General features: G+C 48.9%; 1 protein-coding gene across 1 annotated transcript in view; it reads right to left on the bottom strand.

Annotated features, from left to right (window-relative positions):
• Positions 1 to 24,272, bottom strand: part of D12 (YEATS domain containing 2 homolog D12) — a 91,667-nt gene that overhangs the window by 60,319 nt on the left and 7,076 nt on the right. The window contains exons 2-6 of the mRNA XM_077707804.1: positions 24,036 to 24,133; positions 22,314 to 22,406; positions 18,438 to 18,704; positions 15,629 to 15,744; positions 690 to 866 (exon numbers count right to left, since the gene is read on the bottom strand). Coding sequence (XP_077563930.1) covers positions 690 to 866; positions 15,629 to 15,744; positions 18,438 to 18,704; positions 22,314 to 22,406; positions 24,036 to 24,133 — 751 coding nt within the window. The remainder of the gene's footprint in view (positions 1 to 689; positions 867 to 15,628; positions 15,745 to 18,437; positions 18,705 to 22,313; positions 22,407 to 24,035; positions 24,134 to 24,272) is intronic.

Raw genomic sequence — 24,272 nt, 5'->3', positions numbered from 1 at the left:
CCAACGTTATCAGCTCCTTTACTGCACAAGAAACTTCGTGTCTGCCTTGAGCGGCATTTTAAAGAGCGGCTAGAAGCAGTCGCTCGAGCGGCCGTGCCACTTCGCGGCCGAAGCCGCCGCCATGTTGCCGCCGCCGGCCGCGGCGCGCGCAGCGTGCGAGAGGTTTCGCGGAGCGCATGGGGCGTGCGGGGCGCGTTTTCGCGAGTAGAAAACAACAGCCCGGCCGTTTCTGGAAAAAGAAGAGTGACGAATGGGGAGAGAGAGCCGTCACTTGCTTGTTCGGCAGTCGGGCGCCTCGCCGGCTCGTTCGTATCATCCGCCGGGCCGCGCGGGTCCATTCGTAACAGCCGAAATTTTTCCCATTGCAAACAATGCAATTTTGCCGGGACTTTTCAGAAATTCGTATCATCCCGAAATTCGTATCACCCAGAATCGTATCATCGAGATTCTACTGTATTAGACTGTCGTGCAGCTTTTGTTACACTTTGGCCGGGTGGCTGAATCAAGTCACAGACAGACAGACAGACAGACAGACCAAAATTCCTGCATTCAAGTAGCCAAAGAAAGACTACCATCTTTAAAAGGAAGTCGGGAGACACGATGCTTCCTGGCATCTGTCCAGCTGCCCAGAGGCACGGCCGACAGAGAGAGAACAAGAGGGGAGGGGCAACGGGTTCTACAGCACTCACGTGACTTGAACCAGGTCGTGTGGCCGGTAGCTAGGATGCAAGAAGAAGCGCACGTGCCGCACGAGCTCCCCGATGCCGCGGGGCTCCCCGGGGGCCGTGCGCACGTAAGCCAGCCACTTGTGCGTCGCCGTCTGCTCCCCGCCACCACCCCCGTCCCGACGGTCCAGGGGGATGTACCTGCGCGTGATGCGGAAAGGGAAGGGGAAAGGCAGTTGTAATTGCACGGAAAGCCAGCTGGTCACTCTGGACGGCATGTACAACATTCCCCGCTTAGCCACGAAACAAGAATACCGTATTTTCGGGCATATAAACCGCCCCTGCATATAATCTGCACCCCCACTTTCAGCCTGCCGGAAAAGAAAAAAAAAATCCTCGCTTATCACCCGCACATTTGATACAGGAAAGGCTGCACCAAAGCTACTGCTCAAGCAACACATCACATACCATGTAGACAGAAAAAGCGTATGTTTAGTAAGTAGAATGCACTGACTGCAAGGCAAAAGTCACCATTCACTAATAAAATTCCATTGTTAAAGTGCGCTCGTCCTTGTTTTTTCTTCCTTGCCCTAGTGTGTTTGGTGCAATCGCTCCCATGGAAGCCTTAGTCAGTGTTACTGGGTCGGAGCTTCACGGCATAATGCGCATTCCCATGATGCTACAGTAAAGAAAAACCCCCGCGTATTATCCGCACCCCTACTTTGCCAGTGAAATTTTCACATTTTTGGTGCGGGTTATATGCGCAACAATATGGTATATGCAGGATGCGAAATGGCCCTTTGCAGCAGGCAAGTGACCTTGATGTCAGACAATAAAAACCAAGGCAGACTACAAAACTCCGTAGCTGCCATGGTGAAGGAGAGGGTGGGGGCACCTGATGATGAACTGATGGTTGCCACAATTCATTCATTGCGGCAGCCACGCAGTTCCTTCTCCGCAACAGATGTTAACCTAGACCAAGTACTTGAGACATTATCTGGCCTCCCTAGAAAGCGACGTGTCCCTTCCTGTCTTGTGTTTACTCCATCTGTTCGCTATTAGATTAGATTAGACTACTTGATTAGATAAGCATAAAGGGAAAACATGATCAACCAGCCCTAAAGGGACAGGCAACTTATTTTTGTGGAGTGCATGTCCTCTATGAAAGCCAGCATTTTATATGGTGGGGCAACCGCAAGAGATGTTGAAATAAATTGGCAAAAATAATTTTTATCTGGCAATAAACTTTCGAAATCTCAAATGTGGTGCCATGTTGTGTCTACATGTGACACTGCCATACATATACAGAAAGCTGTCGGCTCCAACACGTGATACAAAAGCTACATAAAGGAACGGGAAAGGCTAAGGCTGCATTCTAATATTGTTTCAGCTGGGAACAAGTTTTTGAATACCTATTGCCATCTCATGTACAGTTAAAATTAGGTTTTAACAGCGGAGCTGTTTAGCAAATCATTTGGGTTTCGTGTCCGCAGTTAAAAATACAAAAAAAAAAATGCCGAGCGCTTGCGGGTGCTTGCCACGCAGGGACTGCCGAGCATCCCCGGCGTACGTTTGTCGAGCCAAAGATACCTCCTGAAGGAGATTAAACAAGACTGGGAGAAAAATAAAAACCCACAACCTTTAGCATTTACCGTAATCGTGGCAATATGTACTCCCTCTATCGAAATCACACTACTGAAGTCACTCGCTAGCTATGGCTCTGCCCACGATATAGGGCTGTCCGTTCGTCATTTGCATGCACTAGGATTTCGTATAATAGTCCGTCTTAGCAGTGTGTCAGCTCAGTCGCAGGGATGGGTCGCCCACGGGTCATCCGCATGCCCAACGAGGAGGCGACTTGCCTTGAGGCTTGCCGCACTAGGGATCGAGAATGCAAACGAGTACAGAGAGGCAACACAAACCCCGTGGCCACACAGAATGCTGCCAAGAGACGTCGGTGGGCCAAGAACAATGAATCCATTCAACGCAAACAGGCCAAGGAGCGTGAGCGGTCCCGGCAACGTTGAACCGATACCGCTTCTCAGCAGCGGGAACGTCCTTCAGTAACGGCAGCCGACGCTTGGTTGAACCGTGAGTTTCTTTCAGTTGAATTTGGACACTCGTGTCAATTGTGCAATAGGCTGTGGTTTCACTCTAATCTAAAAGTGATCAAATCCATTGGCAATGGTTTCCAGCTTTGGTTCTCACAACATACGTAGGGCTGGTAGGTATGAAAATTCCACTTTCAAACGTTCTACGGCCCCATTGGGAAAACCGTTTCAATTCAACGTACTCCACAAAATCTGTTGTAAAAAAGGGTTGCCTGTCTCTTTAAGTGCAAAAATTTCCAGACAGAGGAAGACACAAAATAAGAGTTGCCTTCCTCCTCTCCTCTGTCCTCATCTGTACATTCTTTGACCGAAAATTTTTGCACTAAAGGGGCCTGAAGACAACATACAACTTTGTTTAACTTGAAGGAACTAGGCTTCAGTACCTCATTCAGCTCCATCACGGCCAAGAAAGATATTCCGTAACAAAAAAAAATAAAGAAATATTGAAAAACTTTCCAATTTAGCCCCAAAGTGATGCATTATGGGCAGGAGTGACGTCATATAGGCCAGCACTAAAAACATAATTTTCAGTGTGTTAACTGCACATTAACATTCAAGTGATGCAATCAAACAGTATTAGAGGCCTCACTACAATTGTCCAGTCACGTGTCTTTGTGATGAGTTAGTTCGACAGCCACCAATCCCTCAAACATGTGCGTTCAGAGAGGGGGGATTGGATTGGCTTTATCCACGTACTCTAATGACGATGATGACGATGCAATTGATATGGCTGATGGTGCCTTGGACTACGGGTGCTTAGGAAAATAAAGTTTGCTTCCTTCCTTCCTTGATGTGATTGGTCAGGGATATAGTGTTGACTGCGCCAGCTTTATCCTCGTGCCCTAATGATGACGATGATGATGCTCTTGACGTTTTGGAGCATACCCCATCAAATAGTGCTGACTGTGCCAGCTTTACCCACGTGTTCTAATGCTGATGATGACGATGCCCTTGAAATGTTGGGCACACACCCACTCGGGGGGATTGGCCGGGGATGTAGTGCTGACTGTGCCAGCTTTATCCACGTGCCCTAATGGCGATGATGACGATGACCTTGAAGTGCTTGGCACACACCCACTCAAGGGGATTGGCCAGGGTTGTAGTGCTGACTGCTAGGTTTATCCACGTGCTCTAGGGACGATGATGCACATACCTACTCAGGGGGATTGGCCAGGGATGTAGAGATGACTGTGCCATCTTTATCCATGTGCCTTAATGGCAATGTGGCGGCGCCCCAGCAGCTTGCGTCGTTTGCTGCCGCAAACGGGCACGCTCCAGGAACGATGACGCTGGGGCTGAGCCACGAGTGGTGAGTGCTGACCACGCGCTTGCGGTGCGCGCTGGGCACGAGCGTGGAATAAAGCGGGGACCCCAGTTTGGGTCCACGGCGCTGTAGCGTGCAGACGTGTGTCTTCGCTTCTCTCTGTCGCCGTCCCGACATTGGTGACCCGGACATTGCAGCGGAGCCACGTACTCAGAATGGACCCTCCCCGCGACGCCAGCGGTCCTTCTGTGTCCTCCGCTGCGTCTTCACCTGGCATCTCCGCCGTCGCTTGCCGTTTGCCCCCCTTCAGCGCTAAGCACCCCGACGTGTGGTTCCTTCAAGCCGAGGCAAGCTTCCGAGTGAGTCACATCACATCGCAAGAGACCCGCTTCAACTATCTACTACAGTCACTGCCTATTGAGATCGTGGTCGAGGTTCGTGACATCCTTGCCAACCCGCCTACCACGAACCCTTACGGCACGTTGAAGGCTGCCATCTTGAGCCGCACGAGCCCTTCGGAACGGCAGCGTTTCCAGGGGCTGCTTTCTGCAGAGGAGTTGGGTGACCGTCGACCTTCGCAGCTCCTTCACGAACTGCAAACCCTGCTCGGCGACGCACCTTCTGCCACGGACTCCCGTTTGTTGAAGGAACTTTTCCTGCGACGGCTCCCCTCTTCTGTGCAGATGATCCTCGCGACTGCTTCTGACCTTCCCTTATCCGCGTTGGCCGCGCATGCTGACAAGATAATGGAAGTCGCCACGTTGCATCCGCCTTTGTCCACGGTGGCATCCGCTCAATCTTCCGACCATACCACCGTGGCGGCGCCTGCTACTCCTTTGCCCTCAACGCTATCCGACGACCTCGCCGCTCTCCCGAGAGCGCATGCAAAACTTGGAGGAGCTTGTCGCCTCGGCTGGTTACAGCTCGCCGCCGCCTCGCAACCCTCGAGCTCGCCGGTTTTGCCCTTCTCGCCGTACCCCGTCTCCGCAAGTATTTCGCCAGGAAGGCACAACGCGCCAGCCACCTCAACACCCTTATTCATTGTGCTGGTACCATCGCCGCTTCAGTGCAGCGGCGCGACGTTGCACCCGTCCTTGCGGCTGGCCGAGAAACGGGACGGGGGATCGTTAGCGGCGGCGACCGATTCCCAAGCCAGCGACAGTCGCCTCTTCTACATCACAGATGCAACCAGTGGTCAACGTTTCCTAGTTGACACTGGTGCTGAAGTGAGTGTGCTCCCCGCTAATTCCTGTGACCGCACTCAAGCACCACTGTGCCATCTCCAAGCTATTAACAAGTCCAGCATTCCCGTGTACCGAAAAAAATCCCTGATGGTAAACATCGGCCTACGCCGTGCGTTTCGCTGGATTTTCCTCGTGGCCAACGTGAGTCACGCCATTCTAGGAGCCGATTTCCTTTCGCACTTCGGCCTCCTGGTTGACATGGCCCGAAAAAGAATCCTGGACGCCAAAACCGGCCTTTCTGTCATCGGCAAATCGTCTCCAGTCCATCCGTTCGCATTTACGCTTCTTTGTGACCTGCCTTCTCCGTACCGGGAATTGCTGAACGAGTTTCCTTGCCTGACTGCCCCTCCAGACTGGACAAAGCCAGTGAAGCATGACGTCGTTCATCAGATCATCACCACCGGTCCACCTACGCATGCCGTGGCGCGTCGACTGGCTCCAGAGAAACATAAAATCGCGGAACAGGAATTTCACCACATGGTTGAAATCGGCATTGCTCGCCCGTCATCGAGCAACTGGTCCTCGTCGTTACACATGGTCCCGAAGAAATCAGGAGACTGGCGACCCTGTGGTGATTACCGCTCCTTGAACGTGGCCACGGTACCCGACAGATACCCCCTACCTAATATACAGGACTTCACCAATAACCTCAGTGGATGTACCATATTTTCAAAGCTTGACCTCCAAAAAGCCTACCACCAAATCCCCGTAGCCCCGGATGACGTCAAGAAAACTGCCATCATTACACCGTTTGGCCTCTTTGAATTCACTCGGATGCCTTTCGGGTTACGCAACGCAGCTCAGACTTTTCAGCGCTTCATAGACGTCGTCCTCCGTGGCCTACCTTTTGTTTTCGCCTACATAGATGACGTTCTTGTCGCCAGTTCATCGCTATCTGAGCACCTGCACCATCTGCGGATAGTTTTCGAACGCCTAGCAGAGCATGGCCTCATCCTTAATAGCGAAAAGTGTGCGTTCGGGTTGCCGTCGTTGGAGTTCCTCGGTCATTTCGTTGACTGCAATGGAATTCGCCCTCTGCCAGACAAAGTGAAGGCCATAATCGACTTTCCCCGACCTGAGTCCTTGCGCCAACTTCGCCGTTTCCTAGGGCTGGTGAATTATTAACGACGGTTCATCCCGGACTGTGCGGCCATTGTTCAACCTCTCGAAACTTCCCTTCAAACTTCCAAGTCTCCCGAGTGCAGTCTTGAATGGTCTGAAGCTGCTGATCGCGCATTCACTACCACCAAGGAGCGCCTGGCCTCTTCTACCCTCCTCGTGCACCCGCGCCACAACGCTCCCACAAGCCTGATGGTAGATGCTTCCCACTGTGCGATTGGAGGTGTACTTCAGCAGCACATCCGCGGCAGCTGGCACCCGCTCGGTTTCTTTTCGAAGCAGCTTTCTCCCACTGAGCAACGGTACAGCACTTTCGGACGGGAACTCCTGGCGGCATACCTCGCTGTGAAGCATTTCCGTTTTTTCCTCGAAGGCCGCAGCTTCGTGATTTTCACCGATCACAAGCCTCTTACGAACGCCTTCAAGTCATCGAAGACTACATATTCTCCCCGAGAGACGCGACATTTGGCTTATCTTGCAGAGTTTACGACGGACATTCGGCATGTCAAGGGAGTTAACAACATTCCAGCCGACGCCCTTAGCCGTATTTCCGCCATACAGCGCTCCGCTTTCAGTTCTCAGGAGTTGGCCCAAGCCCAAAGCGATGACGAGGAGCTCCGAACTCTACGTTCTTCAAACAGCTCCTCTCTGCACCTCGAGGACATTCTATGCCCTGATTCGGGAATCAGCATCGTTTGCGACATTGACCCGGTCTCAGGCCGCAGACGGCCGTACCTTCCTGCGTCTCTCAGGCGCATTGCCTTCAACTCTATTCACCGTCTCTCTCATCCTGGAGTTCGTGCCTCACGGCGTTTGATTGCCGAGAGATACGTCTGGCCGGGCATGAATATTGACGTACGCGCCTGGGCCCGTTCCTGCCTCGCCTGCCAACAATGCAAGGTCTCTCGGCATACCACATCTCCTCTGGCTACTTTTCCACTACCGGACTCAAGGTTCTCCACAATTCACGTGGACCTTGTTGGCCCACTACCACCATCTAAGGGCTGCCGCTACATCTTGACAGTGATCGACCGTTTTACCCGCTGACCGGAGGCTTCTCCAATCGACGATATTACGGCTGAGACTGTTGCTTCCACGCTTATGTCGACGTGGATCGCCCGTTTTGGCGTGCCGTCGGAGATTATCACAGACCGTGGCCGCCAATTTGAGTCCACACTCTTTCGCCGCTTGACATGCCTACTCGGTGTTACTCACCTAAAAACAACGGCCTATCATCCTCAAGCCAACGGCATGGTCGAGAGGTTTCATCGTCAGCTCAAGGCCTCGCTGATGGCTCACGAATCACCTGAGCAGTGGGCAGTTCACCTTCCTCTTGTGCTGCTAGGATTACGCACTGTCATCAAAGATGATCTTGGTTGTGCCGCATCCCAAATGGTCTACGGCACGTCTTTGCGATTACCGGCAGACTTCCTGGTCCCTCCACGGCCTCAGGATAACCCTTCCTCTCCTGGCCCATCCTACGTACAGGATTTAACCCGGTTTTTCAGCTATATCCGTCCCCAACCGCCACGACCGTGTTCCACAAAACCCACTTTTATTCACCCAAGTCTTTCTGTCAGCCAATACGTTTTCATCCGTGTCGACAGTGCCCGCCGGCCACTTCAACTGCCCTACACCGGCCCTCATCTCGTCATTTCACGCGGCGAAAAGACGTTTACAGTTCGCGTTAACGGCCGCGACACTGTCGTTTACATCGATCGCCTCAAGCCCGCTTTCACCGAGGCCGAACCACCTGCCTTCGACACCACCATCCACCACTCCACCCTGAACACCACCACTCTCCCCTCCGTTCGCAGCCCCACCCGTGAACATCCCAGCGCAAAGACTGTCCGTTTTGCCGACACTCCGTCTGAAGAGGGGGGGGGGGGCTATGTGGCGGCGCCCCAGCAGCTTGCGTCGTTTGCTGCCGCAAACGGGCACGCTCCAGGAACGATGACGCTGGGGCTGAGCCACGAGTGGCGAGTGCTGACCACGCGCTTGCGGTGCGCGCTGGGCACGAGCGTGGAATAAAGCGGGGACCCCAGTTTGGGTCCACGGCGCTGTAGCGTGCAGACGTGTGTCTTCGCTTCTCTCTGTCGCCGTCGCGACAGCAATGATGACGATGCCCTTGAGGTGTTGGCAAATACCCACTCGGGGGGATTGGCCAGGGATGTAGTGCTGACTGTGCCAGCTTTATCCACGTGCCCTAATGGCCATGATGACGATGCCCTTGAAGTGTTGGGCACACACCTACTCGGGGGGATTGGCCAGGGATGTAGTGCTGACTGTGCCAGCTTTATCCACGTGCCCTAATGGCGATGATGACGATGACCTTCAAGTGTTGGGCACACACCCACTCGGGGGGATTGGCCAGGGATGTAGTGCTGACTGCCAGCTTTATCCACATGCTTTAGTGATGATGATGCACATACCCACTCGGGGGAATTGGCCAGGGATGTAGTGCTGACAGTGCCAGCTTTATTCACGTGCCCTAATGGCGATGATGACGATGCCCTTGAAGTGTTGGGCACACACCCACTCGGGGGGATTGGCCAGGGATGTAGTGCTGACTGTGCCAGCTTTATCCACGTGCCCTAATGGCGATGATGACGATGACCTTCAAGTGTTGGGCACACACCCACTCGGGGGGATTGGCCAGGGATGTAGTGCTGACTGCCAGCTTTATCCACATGCTTTAGTGATGATGATGCACATACCCACTCGGGGGGATTGGCCAGGGATGTAGTGCTGACAGTGCCAGCTTTATTCACGTGCCCTAATGGCAATGATGACGATGCCCTTGAAGTGTTGGGCACACACCCACTCGGGGGGATTGGCCAGGGATGTAGTGCTGACTGTGCCACCTTTATCCACGTGCCCAAATGGCGATGATGACGATGCCCTTGAAGTGTTGGGCACATACCCAGTCGGGGGGATTGGCCAGGGATGTAGTGCTGACTGTGCCAGCTTTATCCACGTGCCCTAATGGCAATGATGACGATGCCCTTGAAGTGTTGGGCACACACCCACTCGGGGGGATTGGCCAGGGATGTAGTGCTGACTGTGCCAGCTTTATCCACGTGCCCTAATGGCGATGATGACGATGACCTTCAAGTGTTGGGCACACACCCACTCGGGGGGATTGGCCAGGGATGTAGTGCTGACAGTGCCAGCTTTATTCACGTGCCCTAATGGCGATGATGATGATGCCCTTGAAGTCTTGGGCACATACCCACTCGGGGGGATTGGCCAGGGATGTAGTGCTGACTGCCAGCTTTATCCACATTCTCTAGTGATGATGATGATGGCGGATTGGCCAGGGATGTAGTGCTGACAGTTCCAGCTTTATTCACGTGCCGAACGGGAGACCCTCCTCCTCTTAGTGGGGGGAAGCGGTCCCGCCAAGTAGCCAACGCTGGGACACTGGCCCAGTGTTCCTCGAGGTCTAGATACTAGACAAGGGGCGGTGAAGCCCTGCGTGGCCTGATCCGCCCCTGCACGCCGGACTCCTCAATAAAGGTCATTTTCTCTCTCTCTATTCACGTGCCCTAATGGCGATGATAATGATGCCCTTGAAGTGTTGGGCACATACCCACTCGGGGGGATTGGCCAGGAATATAGTGTTGACTGTGCCAGCTTTATTCACGTGCCCTAATGGCAATGATGACGATGCCCTTGAAGTGTTGGGCGCATACCCACTCGGGGGGATTGGCCAGGAATATAGTGTTGGCTGTGCGAGCTTTATCCACGTACTCTAATGACAATGATGTTCTTGAAGTTTTGGGGCATACTCCATCAAGGGAATTGGCCAGAGATATATAGTGTTGACTGTGCCAGCTTTATCCACGTGCTGTAATGACGATGATGATGATGTTCTTGGAGTGGTTGGACCCATACTCACTTGGGGGGATTGGCCAGCGATATAGTGTTGAGTGTGCCAGCTTTATTCTCGTGCTCTAATGACGATAATGATGATGCTCTTGAAGTGTTTAACAGATACCTACATGGGGGATTGGCCAGGAATAAAGTGTTGACTGCGCCAGCTTTATCCACGTGCCCTAATGGTGATGATGACGATGCCCTTGAAGTGTTCAGCACATACCAACTCGAGGGGATTGGCCAGGGGTGTAGTGTTGACTCATCATCATCACCAGCCCATCTACACCCACTGCAGGGCAAAGGCGTCTCCCATTAATCTCCAATTATCCTGGTCCTGTGCTAACTGCGACCAATTTATCCCTGCAAACTTCTTGACCCCATCTGCCCATCTAACTTTCTGCCGCCCCATGCCACGCTTGCCATCTCTGGGGGTCCACTCTGTTGCCCTTGATGACCAACGGTTATCTTGCCTTCGCGTTACATGCCGTTCCCACGTCCATTTCTTCTTCTTAATTTCTACTAAGTCCTTAACACGCGTTTGTTCCCTTACCCACTCCGCTCTCTTCTTGTCCCTTAATGTTACTCCTATCATCTTCCATTCTATTGCTCGTCGAGTCGCCCTCAATTTACGTTCAACCCTTTCAGTGAGTCTTCAGGTTTGTGCCCCGTATGTAAGATGCAGCTGTCACACACTTTCTTCTTCAGGGACAATGATAAGCTTCCATTTATTATCTGAGAATGCCTGCCGAATGCACTCCACCCCAATTCTTATCCTTCTAATTATCTCTGCCTAATGGTTGGGATCCGGGGTCACAACTTGGCCTAAGTAGATATGAATCACTTATTGCTTCCACGGCCTCGCCACCTATTTCAAACTGCTGTGCTGTCCCAAGGTTATTGATCATTACTTTAGTTTTCTGCATATTAATTTTCAGGCTCACGGTTCTCTGTTTGTCCAGTGCGGAAAGCATGCTTTGCAATTCGTCCCCCAAGTTACTTAGCAAAGCAACGTCATCAGCAAATCTGATGTTACTGAGGTATTCTCCATTAACCCTTACTCCCACCTGTTCCCAATCCAACGTCCTGAATACTTCTTGTAAACATGCTGTGAATAACATTGGAGAAATTGTCTCCTTGCCTGACGCCCTTCCTTATGAGTATTTTACTGCTCTTCTTATGGAGGATGATGGTAGCTGTGGCCCCATTGTAAATATCCTCTAGTATTCTTGCATTATGCTCGTCTACACCCTGGTTCCGTAATGCCTGAATGACTGCTGAGGTAGTGTTGACTATGCCAGCTTCATTTACGTGCTCTAATGAGGATGATGACGATGCCCTTGAAGTGTTGGGCACATACCCACATGGGGGGATTGGCCAGGGATGTAGTGTTGACTGTGCTAGCTTTATCCACGTACGCTAATGACAACAATGATGATGCCCTTGAAGTGTTTGAAACGTACCCGTTCAGGGGAACTGTCCAGGTATATCGTGCCAACTGTGCTAACTTTATCTACGTTCTTTTCAGTTGTGGCTCTCACTTGCTGTTCGAAGCTGGCACAGGCATGCACGGAAGGTGTCGCACTGTATCACGCCATAATGGGAGCCCATCAGCATCGTTGCCAGCATAACACCAGATCACAGGTGCAGACGCTCACTGTCATCGGGCCGTTTACTTTCAGTTTCAATTCCAGTTTGCATTTTACTTTCTAGCGCGGCATGGGTAGGCCACTTGCGGTTCACTCCCCAAAGAACGGTCAGTCATTGAAGAACATAAATGTTTTCGACAATCGCAGAGGAATGATCTAAGTTAACCGGTGGTTTGTGAGCACTGACATTTGATCTCAAATCAACTTCGAATTGAATAGCGTATACCAAATATCGCATTGAATACCAAAGCTGGAGCGGTTTAAGCCTTCCATCAGTGCCTTTCCATCCCCTTAAGAGTTCCATCTGGGACTGGCATCGCTCAAAACTCCTTGTTTGTGGCATATTTACATGCCAACCGTCAGAGGGGCAGATGCAATTTCATCACCATCACAAAATGGCATTGTTGTAGTAGTAATTTGTGCTCGCAAATCTGTTCATTTTGCGCCGACTACGACAGATCATGTTTGTTTCCGATGATGTGCAAATGGCCACGCACTCCATTACAGTGTAGACCATTTATAACGTAACCACTTATAGTGCAGGACCGGATATACCGTGGGTTTTTGTGACCGCTGGTTTGCCTCCCATGGAACTGAATTCATAAGCATACTGCTTAGAACACGGTTACCCGACGCACAATACCGTTTATAGTGTGGCTTTTTGGTGGGTCCACTGATCGACCGATTGACCGGTGCAGCTGGGAAACCGTTTTGAGACCGCAAAAAAAAAAAAAAAAAAAAATCAGCCACCCCATGTAGCAGCGCCCCTGCTCTCCTCCAACTTAGATGCAAAAAGGAAAGAAATAGGCACCCTTCAATTCACGTGTTCCGTTTGCACTCACATGATAACCGCCCTTACTTTTGGTGCACTTCTGAAGATAGTGACCACCTGTGCACGCGGTAAGTTTTTTCCATTAGAAGGTTGGCAGATTAGCAATGCCCCTTTCACTTTCCCAACGTCTAAAGATAGCCAACCAGGCTACAAGCGATGCGGGAGATTTTCGATACCTGTACATTGTGCTGCAACCACCGTCGGCATTGCCAACACGAGGTGGGGTGAAAAAAAAAATCCGGTTTGTGTTCGCATTGCATTGTCTCGCCATCATAAGTCCTTTCGCACCTGCGGCATCCATCCTTCTATACGCTACGAAACAGAGACGTGTTCCCTCACACTCGCGGTTAGTAAAAGGGTGCAACAGCGTCTGAGGGTGGGAAAAAGTGACGAAATAAACACTGTGCCTCTGGTTTTAAGTAGCGTTCATTTAAAAGCGATGATAAACAAGTAATTACTGAAGCGTAGGTTACTACGTGGTTGGATTTGCATGTTTTTTTTTATAGCACAGCACTGCTTAGAGCGCACAATTTTGAGGCTCTTGTGGCATAAGTTATAAGTGGTCTACAGTGTATTACATAAATTCATATATGAGGAACGTTTTTGCACGCTGAAGAGTCAGGACAGCTGTGTCACTTCTTCTTTGCGGGCATGAGAGTGACGCAAACAAAGCGAAGAGCTATTCAGTTACATGTTGGCAACGAAAAGTTGATACACATGAAAAGCAGGAATATGGCTAATTCCCATGACGAGCTTGCGGGTAAAAAACAGGAAAGTGTCCATACTTTGAAAACAGCCTTGCAGAATCTCTTAAGCAACTCCATGCTAATCATAGAATGTCGAGGTAACAGTCCTTCGAGGCATATCCAGAAGGAATTTCAACACGGGAAATTGTGAATCACCGAAAAAAAGGGGCTGCCAGAAGAACAAATGATGTCCTATGAAGGTGAATACCATGTGTCTTTTGTTTCGCTGGTTGATATAGGTTGTACTCACTGGTGTGACGCGCATGCCGGCAACCATGTCTGTCGCCTTAGCAATGGGCATGCATGGCCACCATCATGGCGGCACACGCATCGGCTGTCCTATCAAGATCAAAAGCATTACTTCGTGGACAACATGGGTTTATTCTTTCCACTCCAAGCGACGTACCCCAAGTGTTCCTTTCCTTGGCGGAATGCGCCCTCAGCTCTCACGTGGTTCTGCCGTGCGTATTCGATAACGGAGCCAGCGGGTATCGCGTGACGTTTTCGGCGCTCTCGGAGGGACTTCGTTTCGGCGGCCCACTCTCTACGCGGGCCGCCGCCCTGGATTTGGATGTCGCCTGGCTTTCATCCTGCTGGTGTGGGCCATCGAGTGCCAGCTCCCGCTCCCCAGTACCCGTCTGTCAGCCCGACTCCATTCCAGCGAACTCCGAAGTGGTTGAAACCGCCGCAGATTCACTCCTCGTCACAGCAAGCTCGCTCGCCTCCATGCATCACCATTCCCTTTGAGGCTTCTCGTTTGCCGGACGCAGCATGACGCCAGCCAGCAGTGCTCGAGGTGTGTTGTTTGCGAAGGGATCAACCACAGTGGAACTACTCTTCTCTGCTCTTTCCTCACTTTCTAATCTACTTTTCTCTACTCTATCCCAGCATCACTTCAAAATGTCGCTGCTATTATTCCTATGTGTTGACGCCATGGCTGAGATGACGGACGTTAAGTGCTCGACGGCAAGTAGAGTGCCACCACATCATGTGAGTGTAATTAATAATTTATCTGTTGACGCCACCTCCGAGAATCGGGTTGAAACGCGGCAGACGATGCACGCTGGTGTTTCTTTTCTGCGAGATGCGGGTGCAAAGAGCCACAAAAAACAGCCACAAAGTTTCTCTGAAACACTTCCAGTGGTTTTTTCATATTTAAGCTCATAGAGATATAAGAGATAGGCTACCCTTGAAAAATAACTTTTTATTTTTCGAAATTATTTAAACAAGATATATTCGGCTGCACGCATAGCAAAAACCTTAGAATAACTACAAAGTTTTTCAGACCTCTATACAAAAGTTCTTACGTCAACATGGTATAATATATAATGCATTTTCTGGAGAAGCTTTAAAGGAAGGCATCCCTTGAAATTTACTCTCAGTTGCTGGCAGAGTGCCAGGTACTACTTAAACTCATCCCTATGCTCAGTTGCCGCTTTGACCTCTTTGATCTCCTCCCTAGTCAAGAAATGCCTCTGGAGATGCACAGCAGACAATTTGTTCAAGCTTGCATTTTTTATTTTCAGGGGCTGCATCCCCACTTAAACGCACAAAAACATTAGAGGCTACCACTTTTAAAATGGGAATGTGGATCTTTGAATGGTCGAAAATTGTTAAAAAATGCACTTTGGGAAAAACAGTTTTTGAAGTAGTCCAAAGAACCTTCAGGCACCCACTCTAAATGTTTTAATGCTGAATTTGACTAGGAGGTATTTCAAAATTGGCTCTGAAAACCCAGCAGGGGCTGCAAAATGCTGAAAATCCGGATAAAAACGCTTGAACTTCGCACGCGTGCCATGCACGAAGCAGACTGCCGGCAGTGGCCACCTTGGGCTCATTTTGAAGCTGCTTTCTTTGTGCGTATTTTGTGCTATCTCAACATGGACTTGAAGAACGAAGGAGATTGCCGAGCGCGCTGTAAAACAGCCACCTTGTGTCAGGCCAGCAGTGCCACCTTACCTGTGTTACCGAACCCAGCAAGTAAACACCTCTCGTTGGGCTGGCATATTCACTACAACAGGGCTACAGGCACAGGCTTGGAGAGGCCATGTCTGACAGCCGTAAAGAACCGACTGTCTGTCCATCGCCAACTTACACCCCAATCCTTCCCCGGAGCACTCACTTGGACACATTTCCAACGATGATGCGGACCTTTGTTTTGCACCGAGGTCCCCTGCCGATCCTGGGGGCTGCGTCACAGCTCCCGCCATTGGCCGTCACCCGTTCCTTCGTGCCAGGCTGCTCGGGGGAGGACAAAAAAGCGTGCTGTAGGCTGAAGAACTCAACAAAGCAGTCCTCAGATGAAAAAATGAGTGGTCGGGAAATTTCAGCATTGTGACGGTACACAGAACGAGCAATTTTCCAGTGACTAAGCAGTGCAAACAAGCAGTGACTAAGGCATTGTGCTGCTAAGTCCAAGGATGCGGGTTTGATTCCTGGCTGCCGTGGCCGCTTTACTGATGGAGGCGAAAAGCAAAAACGCCCATGTGTTCGAGATTTCATCGCACGTTAAAGATCCCCAGGTGGTCAGAATTAATCCGCAGATGTACACTATGGCATGCCTTATCGCCTGTGCAGCGTCGGCGCGTTAAACCTCATAGTCAATTAAAAACGAACAATTTTGCACAAAAACAAGGAGGCATGTAAGAAGATTACACGATGCAAAAACAGGGATGAAGAAGAAACATGTACACACAACACAGTGCCAAACTTCCAACTAGATTTTACTGAAAAAAGACGCTGCTTATATACACAAAAAAATGAAATAATAAGAACACTATGACGTCAAAGTGCATCACATTTCTAAAAAGGCTAATTCTTTATCTGACAGCGATACGGAAGGTGTGCTAACAGTTATCCCCTGCCTGCCTGATAAAATGAGCTTCAAGAATTTTGCGCTCAAGCTTTCCGCTTGCCCTCCCCCAAAAACTTTGTGCAATCTAGCAGGGGGCTACACTTGCATCGTTTGCAGTGCAGATAAAGAAGCACCCTTTCTAGAAACGCGGTGCACTTTGACATCACAATGTTCTTCGTATTTTAGTTTTTTGCGTATATAAGCAGCGTCTTTTTTCAATAAAATGTAGTTGGGAGTTCGGCACTGTTGTGTGTACGTGTTTCTTCTTCAATTTTCAAGCATAATGTGCCAACTCACCCACATCAAGCTTTCGTTACGTAAGAAGACAAATTTCGTGTACTTGTCACTTACTTAGCTATTACTGTTTGTGATAATGGTATCATTTCAATGAGCTAAAAAGAAAAAGAAATGCCATCCATCTGCTCCGTACAGATGGTTCACCAGCAATGCTGTACCGTGCAACTGGTGTTTACCCGTACGTTACCGTACACTAAACAAAGTGTACTGTTTGGAGAGTTGGTAGTTCAATTAAACCTCAGTTTGACATGTGCAAGGTGATAGAAAAAAGTGGAAACCAAACTACGTGAGAAATAATTGAAGTACACAGAATTGAAAGGCGGGGTAGTAGACCTGTGACTTGGGTGTCAATCACGCTGTCCCGAAAAGAGATAAAGTTCTTTTCAAATATGCGCTGTACATCGGGTATGACTTAACTTAGTGTCAGTATAGATAAAGCTAAATGCGTGAAGGCGTGCTGATGTGGTGGTGTGCAATCAGGGGTTGTATGTCTGTTTTCGTTGTTGGCTGTTTTAACTTTTCTCTGGCGTTAACATGAAGAGTGCGTAAAAAGGCGCAAGGTTTCTCTTACTGAATTCTGTTGGAAGTCAGCGCTCGTACCGTCGTTTTTCTGTGTCCTTGTTTCTGTTTGCGCTGTAGCTATTTTTAAGAAGGTACCATATTTTCGTGTGTATAACCCGGCCCTGCATATAATCCCCCCCCCCCCTTTCAGCCTACTGGAAAAGAAAAAAAGTCCTCACATATTGCCCGCACACGTCATACAGGAAAGGCTGCACCAAAGCTACTGCTCAAGCAACACATCACATACTATGCAGACAGAAAAAGCATATATTTAGCAGGTAGGATACACTGACTGCAAGGCAAAAGTCACAATTCACTAATAAATTTCAGTTTAAGTTAGAGTGCTGTGCTTGTCCTTGTTTTTCTTCTCTGTCCTTGTATGTTTTGCACAATCGCTGCCATGGAAGGCTGTTACTGCGTAGTTACTGCGTGTCAGTGTCGGGTCAGTGTCAGTGCGTGCGCATCGTAGTTACTGCGGCAGTGTTACTGGGTAGGAGCTTCACGGCACAACGCACATTGCCGTGAAGCTGCACTAAAGGAAAAACCCTGTGCATTATCCGCATCCCTACTTTGCCACTGAAATTTTTACATTTTTGGTGCGGTTTATAGGCACGAAAATACGGTACACTAAAGCCTGTTCTTGTGCCCGGGCTGCAGCATTGGTACGGTGCAAAGACATGCTTGTTCCCGTTCCTGCTCATAAGCTGCCTGCCCCTCAAGAGTACGCACAACGTGTGGCCTCCCCATTTCGAAGTGACATGTGGCCAGCGTTTCTTCCCCTGGCATGTTCACGCTGCTCAGCATGAACAGCCCAATACTCCTGCCTGCCGTTATCGCTCTCACTGTGTGCGCACATGCACTCTGCTGCAAGAGAGACTCTTTATCGCTCCCTTCTTCTTGCTTCTAGCTTCTCTCCAATGTGGTCTTTTTTTGTTACTAAGGCTTGATGTTGAGCTGGTTGGGTACACATAATTGACAGTAAATGACAGCGCAAAGATGAGGATGTAAGAGGTGACAAATCAGACAGCGCTCTAATTTGTCACTTCTCACGTACTCGTCTTTGCGCTGTTTTTTAGAGGTTTTTATTTTTGCGTGCGCGTATGTGGTTGTGCTGGAGTTTTCTGTGCGCATGGGGCTGGCGGATTTTTCTTTCACCCAGCCATATAAAGCCTCGCTTAAAAAAAGGAGGCGCGTCAACCATCCCAGCGGGCGGACTCACCTCGCCGTTGCTGCGAGACGAGGGTGCGGGTGTCAGCTCCACACTGCTCTCGCTTGCCACCAGGGTGAGCGGTGTCCTCTTCTGTTCCACCAACTGGTGACTGCGGTGGCTTTCGTCCTGCCCCGACAGTGGCTGGGAAGATGTGGCACCGTGGTGGGAGGCCAGTGGTGCCTTGCCCAGATACTGGCGGGTGGTCGGGTGGACACTGGCCAGGGCCTGCTGGCTGTCCTGCCACCCACCCTGCTGGGTGGACGATGCTGCACCACCCTGCAAGGTGAACGGTGCACCCAAGGCTTGACTGTTTGTCGGTGAGCGTATGTGTGTTAAAGGGGTCATGAACGCGAAATTTGGTTAATTAAACAGACCACTTTGTGTCGACAACAACGATACCAACTTTGTCACAATCTTCAAACATATAATCGAGATGTTGATAAAAACAAATGAATTAAGAAAGAAAAATTGGGCTAGTTGGTCGTTTGATACTGGGGATATTGTAATAGTGCTGTAGCATGGGAGACAGAAAACAAATACACAGGGGAAACGCTAGACATCAACTCAACGTCTAGTGTCTGTCCTGTGTATTTCTCTCTCCAGTCCTGAACGTCAGTGCTATTACAATGCCCTCAAAAAACAGATGAAGCAGTGGGCTCCCCAACCACTTTCCATTATCTTCTCTATGATGTTACCTAATTTTGTTCATGCGACTGGTGGTTGTCGACTCAAGCCGCCATAAGGAAACCACAATGAACGATTGCAGTGGGGCATCCAGTTCTGTTTGATTGTACATATCACTTGAATGCTAACACGCAGTTATCGGCACACGGATAATTTATTGGCACACGGATAACTATGTTTTCACTGCTGCCCACAATACATCGTTGTGCAGTGCGAAATTTGAAACTTGTTGAGTATTTGTTGCATTTTTTCGGTTAAAAAAGCATCTTTCGCAGCTGGAACAAAGCGGAGAGTCATCAAAGGCTAGTTCTTTCAAATTCAACGAAGTTGAATTTTGTCTTAGGGTCCCTTAATAAAGGTTGACCAAGTTCGCGAGGATAACTTCATCCCGAGTTCGTTCCTTGGTTTCAGATGCTCGGGTGGAAGACGTCTTGGCTCAAATTTAGAAGAAGTTGAGTTGGTTGGGCATGAGACGAAATGACAACTGGTGCACCACCTGGGTAACAGAGTGGACACCCAGAGATGCGACTAGAGGTAGCTAGAGAAGGCCCGTAACCTAGTTGAGGCATGCGAGAAGGAACAGGGTTCGTACAGGATTGAAAAGCAAAAATTCAAGGGTTTTAAAGGACTTTCGAGGACCAGAAAACACATTTTCAAGGTCCCCATCTAACGTTTTATATGGGATTATTTATAACTTTTCCAACACAATGCAAAAGTTTTTTATTGCACAATACCTAAGCACATTAGTGCACATTTAGATAGTTGCTAACGGGTTCGTAAATGCTTCCCCAGCTTTATTTTTTATTTCATGGCTGGTATTTGGAGGTTTTCCTTTTTCCTTTGTGTTTGCTGAGGCTGTTTGATTTTAAAACTTCGTTAATGTTGCCTGCATCTCCTCCTTTGTCAGCAAGAGTATCAGCTAAAATTAAATCCGCAAGTGTTGCTGCAAGGCAGGATGAACAATGTACACGTCCACCATTTGCACGAAAAAGCAAACGCAGATAGAGCGTATGAGGTACAGGAAACATGCAAGGAGCATGCATCCACAGACTATATGGAAGATGCAAAATAGAGAACAGAAGCTGGCCTTCACTGGATTGTATCGTGAGATGGATTGGATTGACAAGTGTCTGCTCCCACCAAACTTGTAATTTCACGCAATACACTGAAACTTGATTGTTACGATGTTTCTTTACATTTGTTAGCACCTAAAATCCACGACAAACACTTTGAATTCTTGTGAAAAGACAGGGCCATTGATTCTCTCCGGAAAAATCAAGGGTTTTCAAGGACCATTTAAAAATTCCAGGACTTTCCAGGCCTTGAAATTGACACTTTTAAATTCAAGGGTTTTCAAGGTTTTCAAGGACCTGTGCGAACCCTGAGGAAGTGTAGAGGCAAGGAATGGATGCAGACATTGCAGGATAGGGGCAGTTGGAAGTCAATGGGAGCAAAATTTGTCCTGCAGTGAATGATGATGATGGTGGTGGTGGTGGTGGCAGTGTTGAGAAACAGCAGCATTACCACAGGCATCCAATGGGACGCACGACAATGAGCTCGAGTATCTAGTCGAGACAAATATGCCAAAGAGAGTATGGCTGAGTGATCAAACAATATCCCAATCAGCACTACTTAAGAGAGAAAAAAAAAACAAAAAAAAACAGCCTAACACTTCCGATCGCATGCCCTGAAAAAAAAAAAAAGGTTGCTTTGGTGCCCTGCACTTTACAAGAGTGTACAGCCCCCTCACTTACCGTGGCACCCCTTCCCAAGCCCGTAAGCAGCCGAATGATTCTGCGCAAATAAGCGGCTGTTCGCTGCTTCGTTCCTGCGTGTCCACTTTTTACGAATGAACACAACATGTTAACCCTGCAATGTACTACCAGCATCAACCAGGGGCAGAATTCCCACTTTTGTCCATTCGATGTTCGTTTCGAAGTGTCCATTTCAAGCGAGCCCTGATTGGCTGAAAGCAGACGACCAGGCGTGATGCAGCACGTGCACTGGTCAGAGGCCTCGCAAGTGCCGCTACGTCACAACTGAAACGGACGTGAAATGGACATTTTCGACACAGACATCTCTCTCTCTGGCTTAGTGAAGTGAGGCAATATTTCTGCGCCCACCAAATAAGGAAGGCGTACACTAAACAGCTGAAGTCTCTGGAGACGTTAAATGCCCGACAAGGCAAGGAGTCAGCAGTGAATAACAATAACACTGTTGCACCTCCAGATCTCAAACAGGACACAAAAGTACATCGAGGAAAGTGCTTACTAAAATGGCAATGAAACCATCCATGTTTACTTCAAGTTACCCCGCTATTTGCCCCCGCCTTTTCAAGTCTTTACACCCCTATTATGTACTGTCATAATCAATCTAATAAAATCAAGTTAATCAAGCTTGAACTATGGCAGTCGAGTGGCTGCTTTTCTTTGGAAACTTGGAGTTCCCGTTTTCAAAACAAGTGCACATTTGTTGCCGGAAAGTTCACACAGGACATGTAGACATGGTTGGCATAGTGTTACTACGCCGTAATATAGATAAATGCCAAGCTAGAGGTGCCATCCAGCACCGATGAAGTGAACGAATAATAAATGACACCGAGTAATAAGCAACAACCAGGAGCATTAGCCTGTTCTTACAGAACCATAGCCTGAATTGGAATAGTTAAAAAAATCAAGAAAGACAAGGTGATCACTGTATCAGTGTCATTTTTATGTGCAGGGAGACATTTTTTGCTACTTTCTGCACATTTTCGCAAATTAAGTTCCCTTTTTTTCCCCTTTGATCTCCCACCTCAGTGCCACCCTGTTCATCATTCCCGCCCCTCCATGACTATCCTGGTACCATATTCCTGCCAGCATCGTGAAGCAACTAGGCCACCGCCGCACAACACACACCAGTGCAATAGAGAAGATTGCAAAATGGCCACCAGCGGCAGACGATAGAGTTGTCACATGTGAAAGTTGTTTTCGTTGTTTTTACCAAGTAGGAAAATACTTGTTTGTATAAAATTGTGTGTACCCGTGATGCTGCGAGAAAACTATCGCATATTACAAAACCATATTGAACAAAATAAAATAAGGGGCCCCCTTGGGCTCTGGCAAGCTGCAAATGTGCAGCTTTTTCCCTTTTCCTCCTTTCTCTCTCCATGAAGAGGAAAATAAACATTTGATTTGATTTGATTTGATTTGAAGCACGCACGTTTTCGCCGAGGGCATTTCCTCCGCCTGCGTAGTACTTGGTGATGATGCCCACACGCAGACGGTCCAAGATGACCTGTGCCTGGTAGATCCTCTGCAAGCAGCACACACACACACGTGGGTTTGAGCAGATGCAGCACTCTTGGTGACTTCGCGTGCACAATTACGATACTACAAGGCGGCGGGGAAAAGGGAAGCAAATTTTTTTCTGCAGAATTTTTTCTTTTCTCGCCTTCCGCCAGTGGATTCACTGGCATTACGGTACGCTACATTGGGAATTTACATTTAATTAAGTCGCATTACACAGCAAGCACACATTGCTGGCTACACGAAAAACAAAAACCCTTCAAAAAAAAGAAAAGCCCAGCTTGAGTCAAGCGTGTGTGGAATAGAAAACACACCCATTAACCCACACAACAGTGGTGACCCATTGCAACAATTTCCACTAGAGATAGCTTTGCCACTGACAAAGCAAAGTTGAACAAGGCCTAAACAAGTAGGTGCACAAGCAGGACACCTTCTAACCAATGCAAGAAGAAGCTACAAGGGCCGCGAAAACCAAGGGAAGCACAGCACAATGGTTTACTTTCATGTGAGCGCATAACAAAAAAAAAAGAATAGAAAGTAGGCACTACCGAAAAAATCGGGGGGAAAACGCTAGAGATGTGACGTTCACAGGCCATGGCTCGAAACTGTCGGAGCTCGAGCGGAAATTTAGGACGTCATTTCCTTTTTCTTTTTTTCCTGACAGCATACAGGACGAGTCGCTTGGGGAACGCAAAATATGGTAATAAGGTTTACAAGCATTTTAGACCCCCAGTTTTCAAACTGCTTCATTTCGACTCTGGCCCTTGCCATGACCTAGCTCAATGAAGAGCACGTGGCTTTAGTGACGTCAGTGGAAAAAAATAACTGCCTAGCAGCAGAATGATTACCTAAAAACCCCCTCAAACTTGACAACATATTTCTAAAATTAAAAACGATAGCAGTACTTTTCTTTTGCTTAAAGTCTTATGTGTGCTGTTTTAAGACAAAAATAAATTGCATATCTCAGCACACCAGCAGAAAGAAATCCAACTAGCAGCTAATGCTTCCCAGTTCATGCCAGTAGCAAGTGCCCCCCATAGCAGTCTCGTCTTTTTCTTCATTGCTTCTATCCTTGCTCCATTCAAACTTCACGTTAACACGAACCTCCCCAGCTCTCCTGTTTAACAAAACATTGTCTCCCAAACAAAAAAATCCCGGGCCATCTCCACTAACGTGAAACCTGGTGAGGGCCGAAGCATGCAGTGTGTAAGTGCATTCTTGGCGCCTTGGCATTTTTGCCAACGAATATGAAACCGTTGGGGGGACAGGTATGCAGCTTTGATGTAAACGTCTCGTGTCTTTGAAGCACGCAGTGTTCTAGTGAGAGGCGTAAACTAGTGGACCGGTGTTTTTTTAATACCCGTTACGTTTGACCACGAGGCATAAACGAGTTTCCCGGTGTCTTAGTACCGTGACTACATGAGGCAACAATTACGACGACGACAGGAGATGCCAACAGTCCGAGCCCCTAAGGGGCTTCGGCCCTAAAAAACCCAAACAACTCAGCATAAACATGTTCCGCAAAAGTAGGGCAGCTTCACAAGCCACAGCAGACTCAAATAGAGCAGAACAGACCAGACACGTCGGCGAAAATCAGTTTCCCAGAACCAAAAATGTCCACCGCACAGGAACGAACCTGGTTGATGAGCTCAAGCTCCGCCTCACGGGATGAGATTTCATTGGAAAATTGGCTGCGCACAATCTGTTCAATCTTCCTGACGGCCGCTTCCTTGGCTGAAAAGACACAACAGAAAAATAAAAAGGGAAGTATTAAGGCCCCATTCTGTAGTCCAGCCAACTATAAGGGGAATGATAATAGGAGAAAACAGTTGCCCGCACACTGTGACGATAGGACTAAGTGAGGTGTGATGAC

The sequence above is a fragment of the Haemaphysalis longicornis genome, unplaced genomic scaffold (assembly GCF_048455015.1).
Source record: "Haemaphysalis longicornis isolate Haplotype H1 unplaced genomic scaffold, Haemaphysalis longicornis Haplotype H1 scaffold_4, whole genome shotgun sequence".
Lineage (NCBI taxonomy): Eukaryota > Metazoa > Arthropoda > Arachnida > Ixodida > Ixodidae > Haemaphysalis > Haemaphysalis longicornis.
The sequence above is the reverse complement of the archived record's forward strand: the minus strand, read 5'-3'. Positions and strand labels throughout refer to the sequence as shown.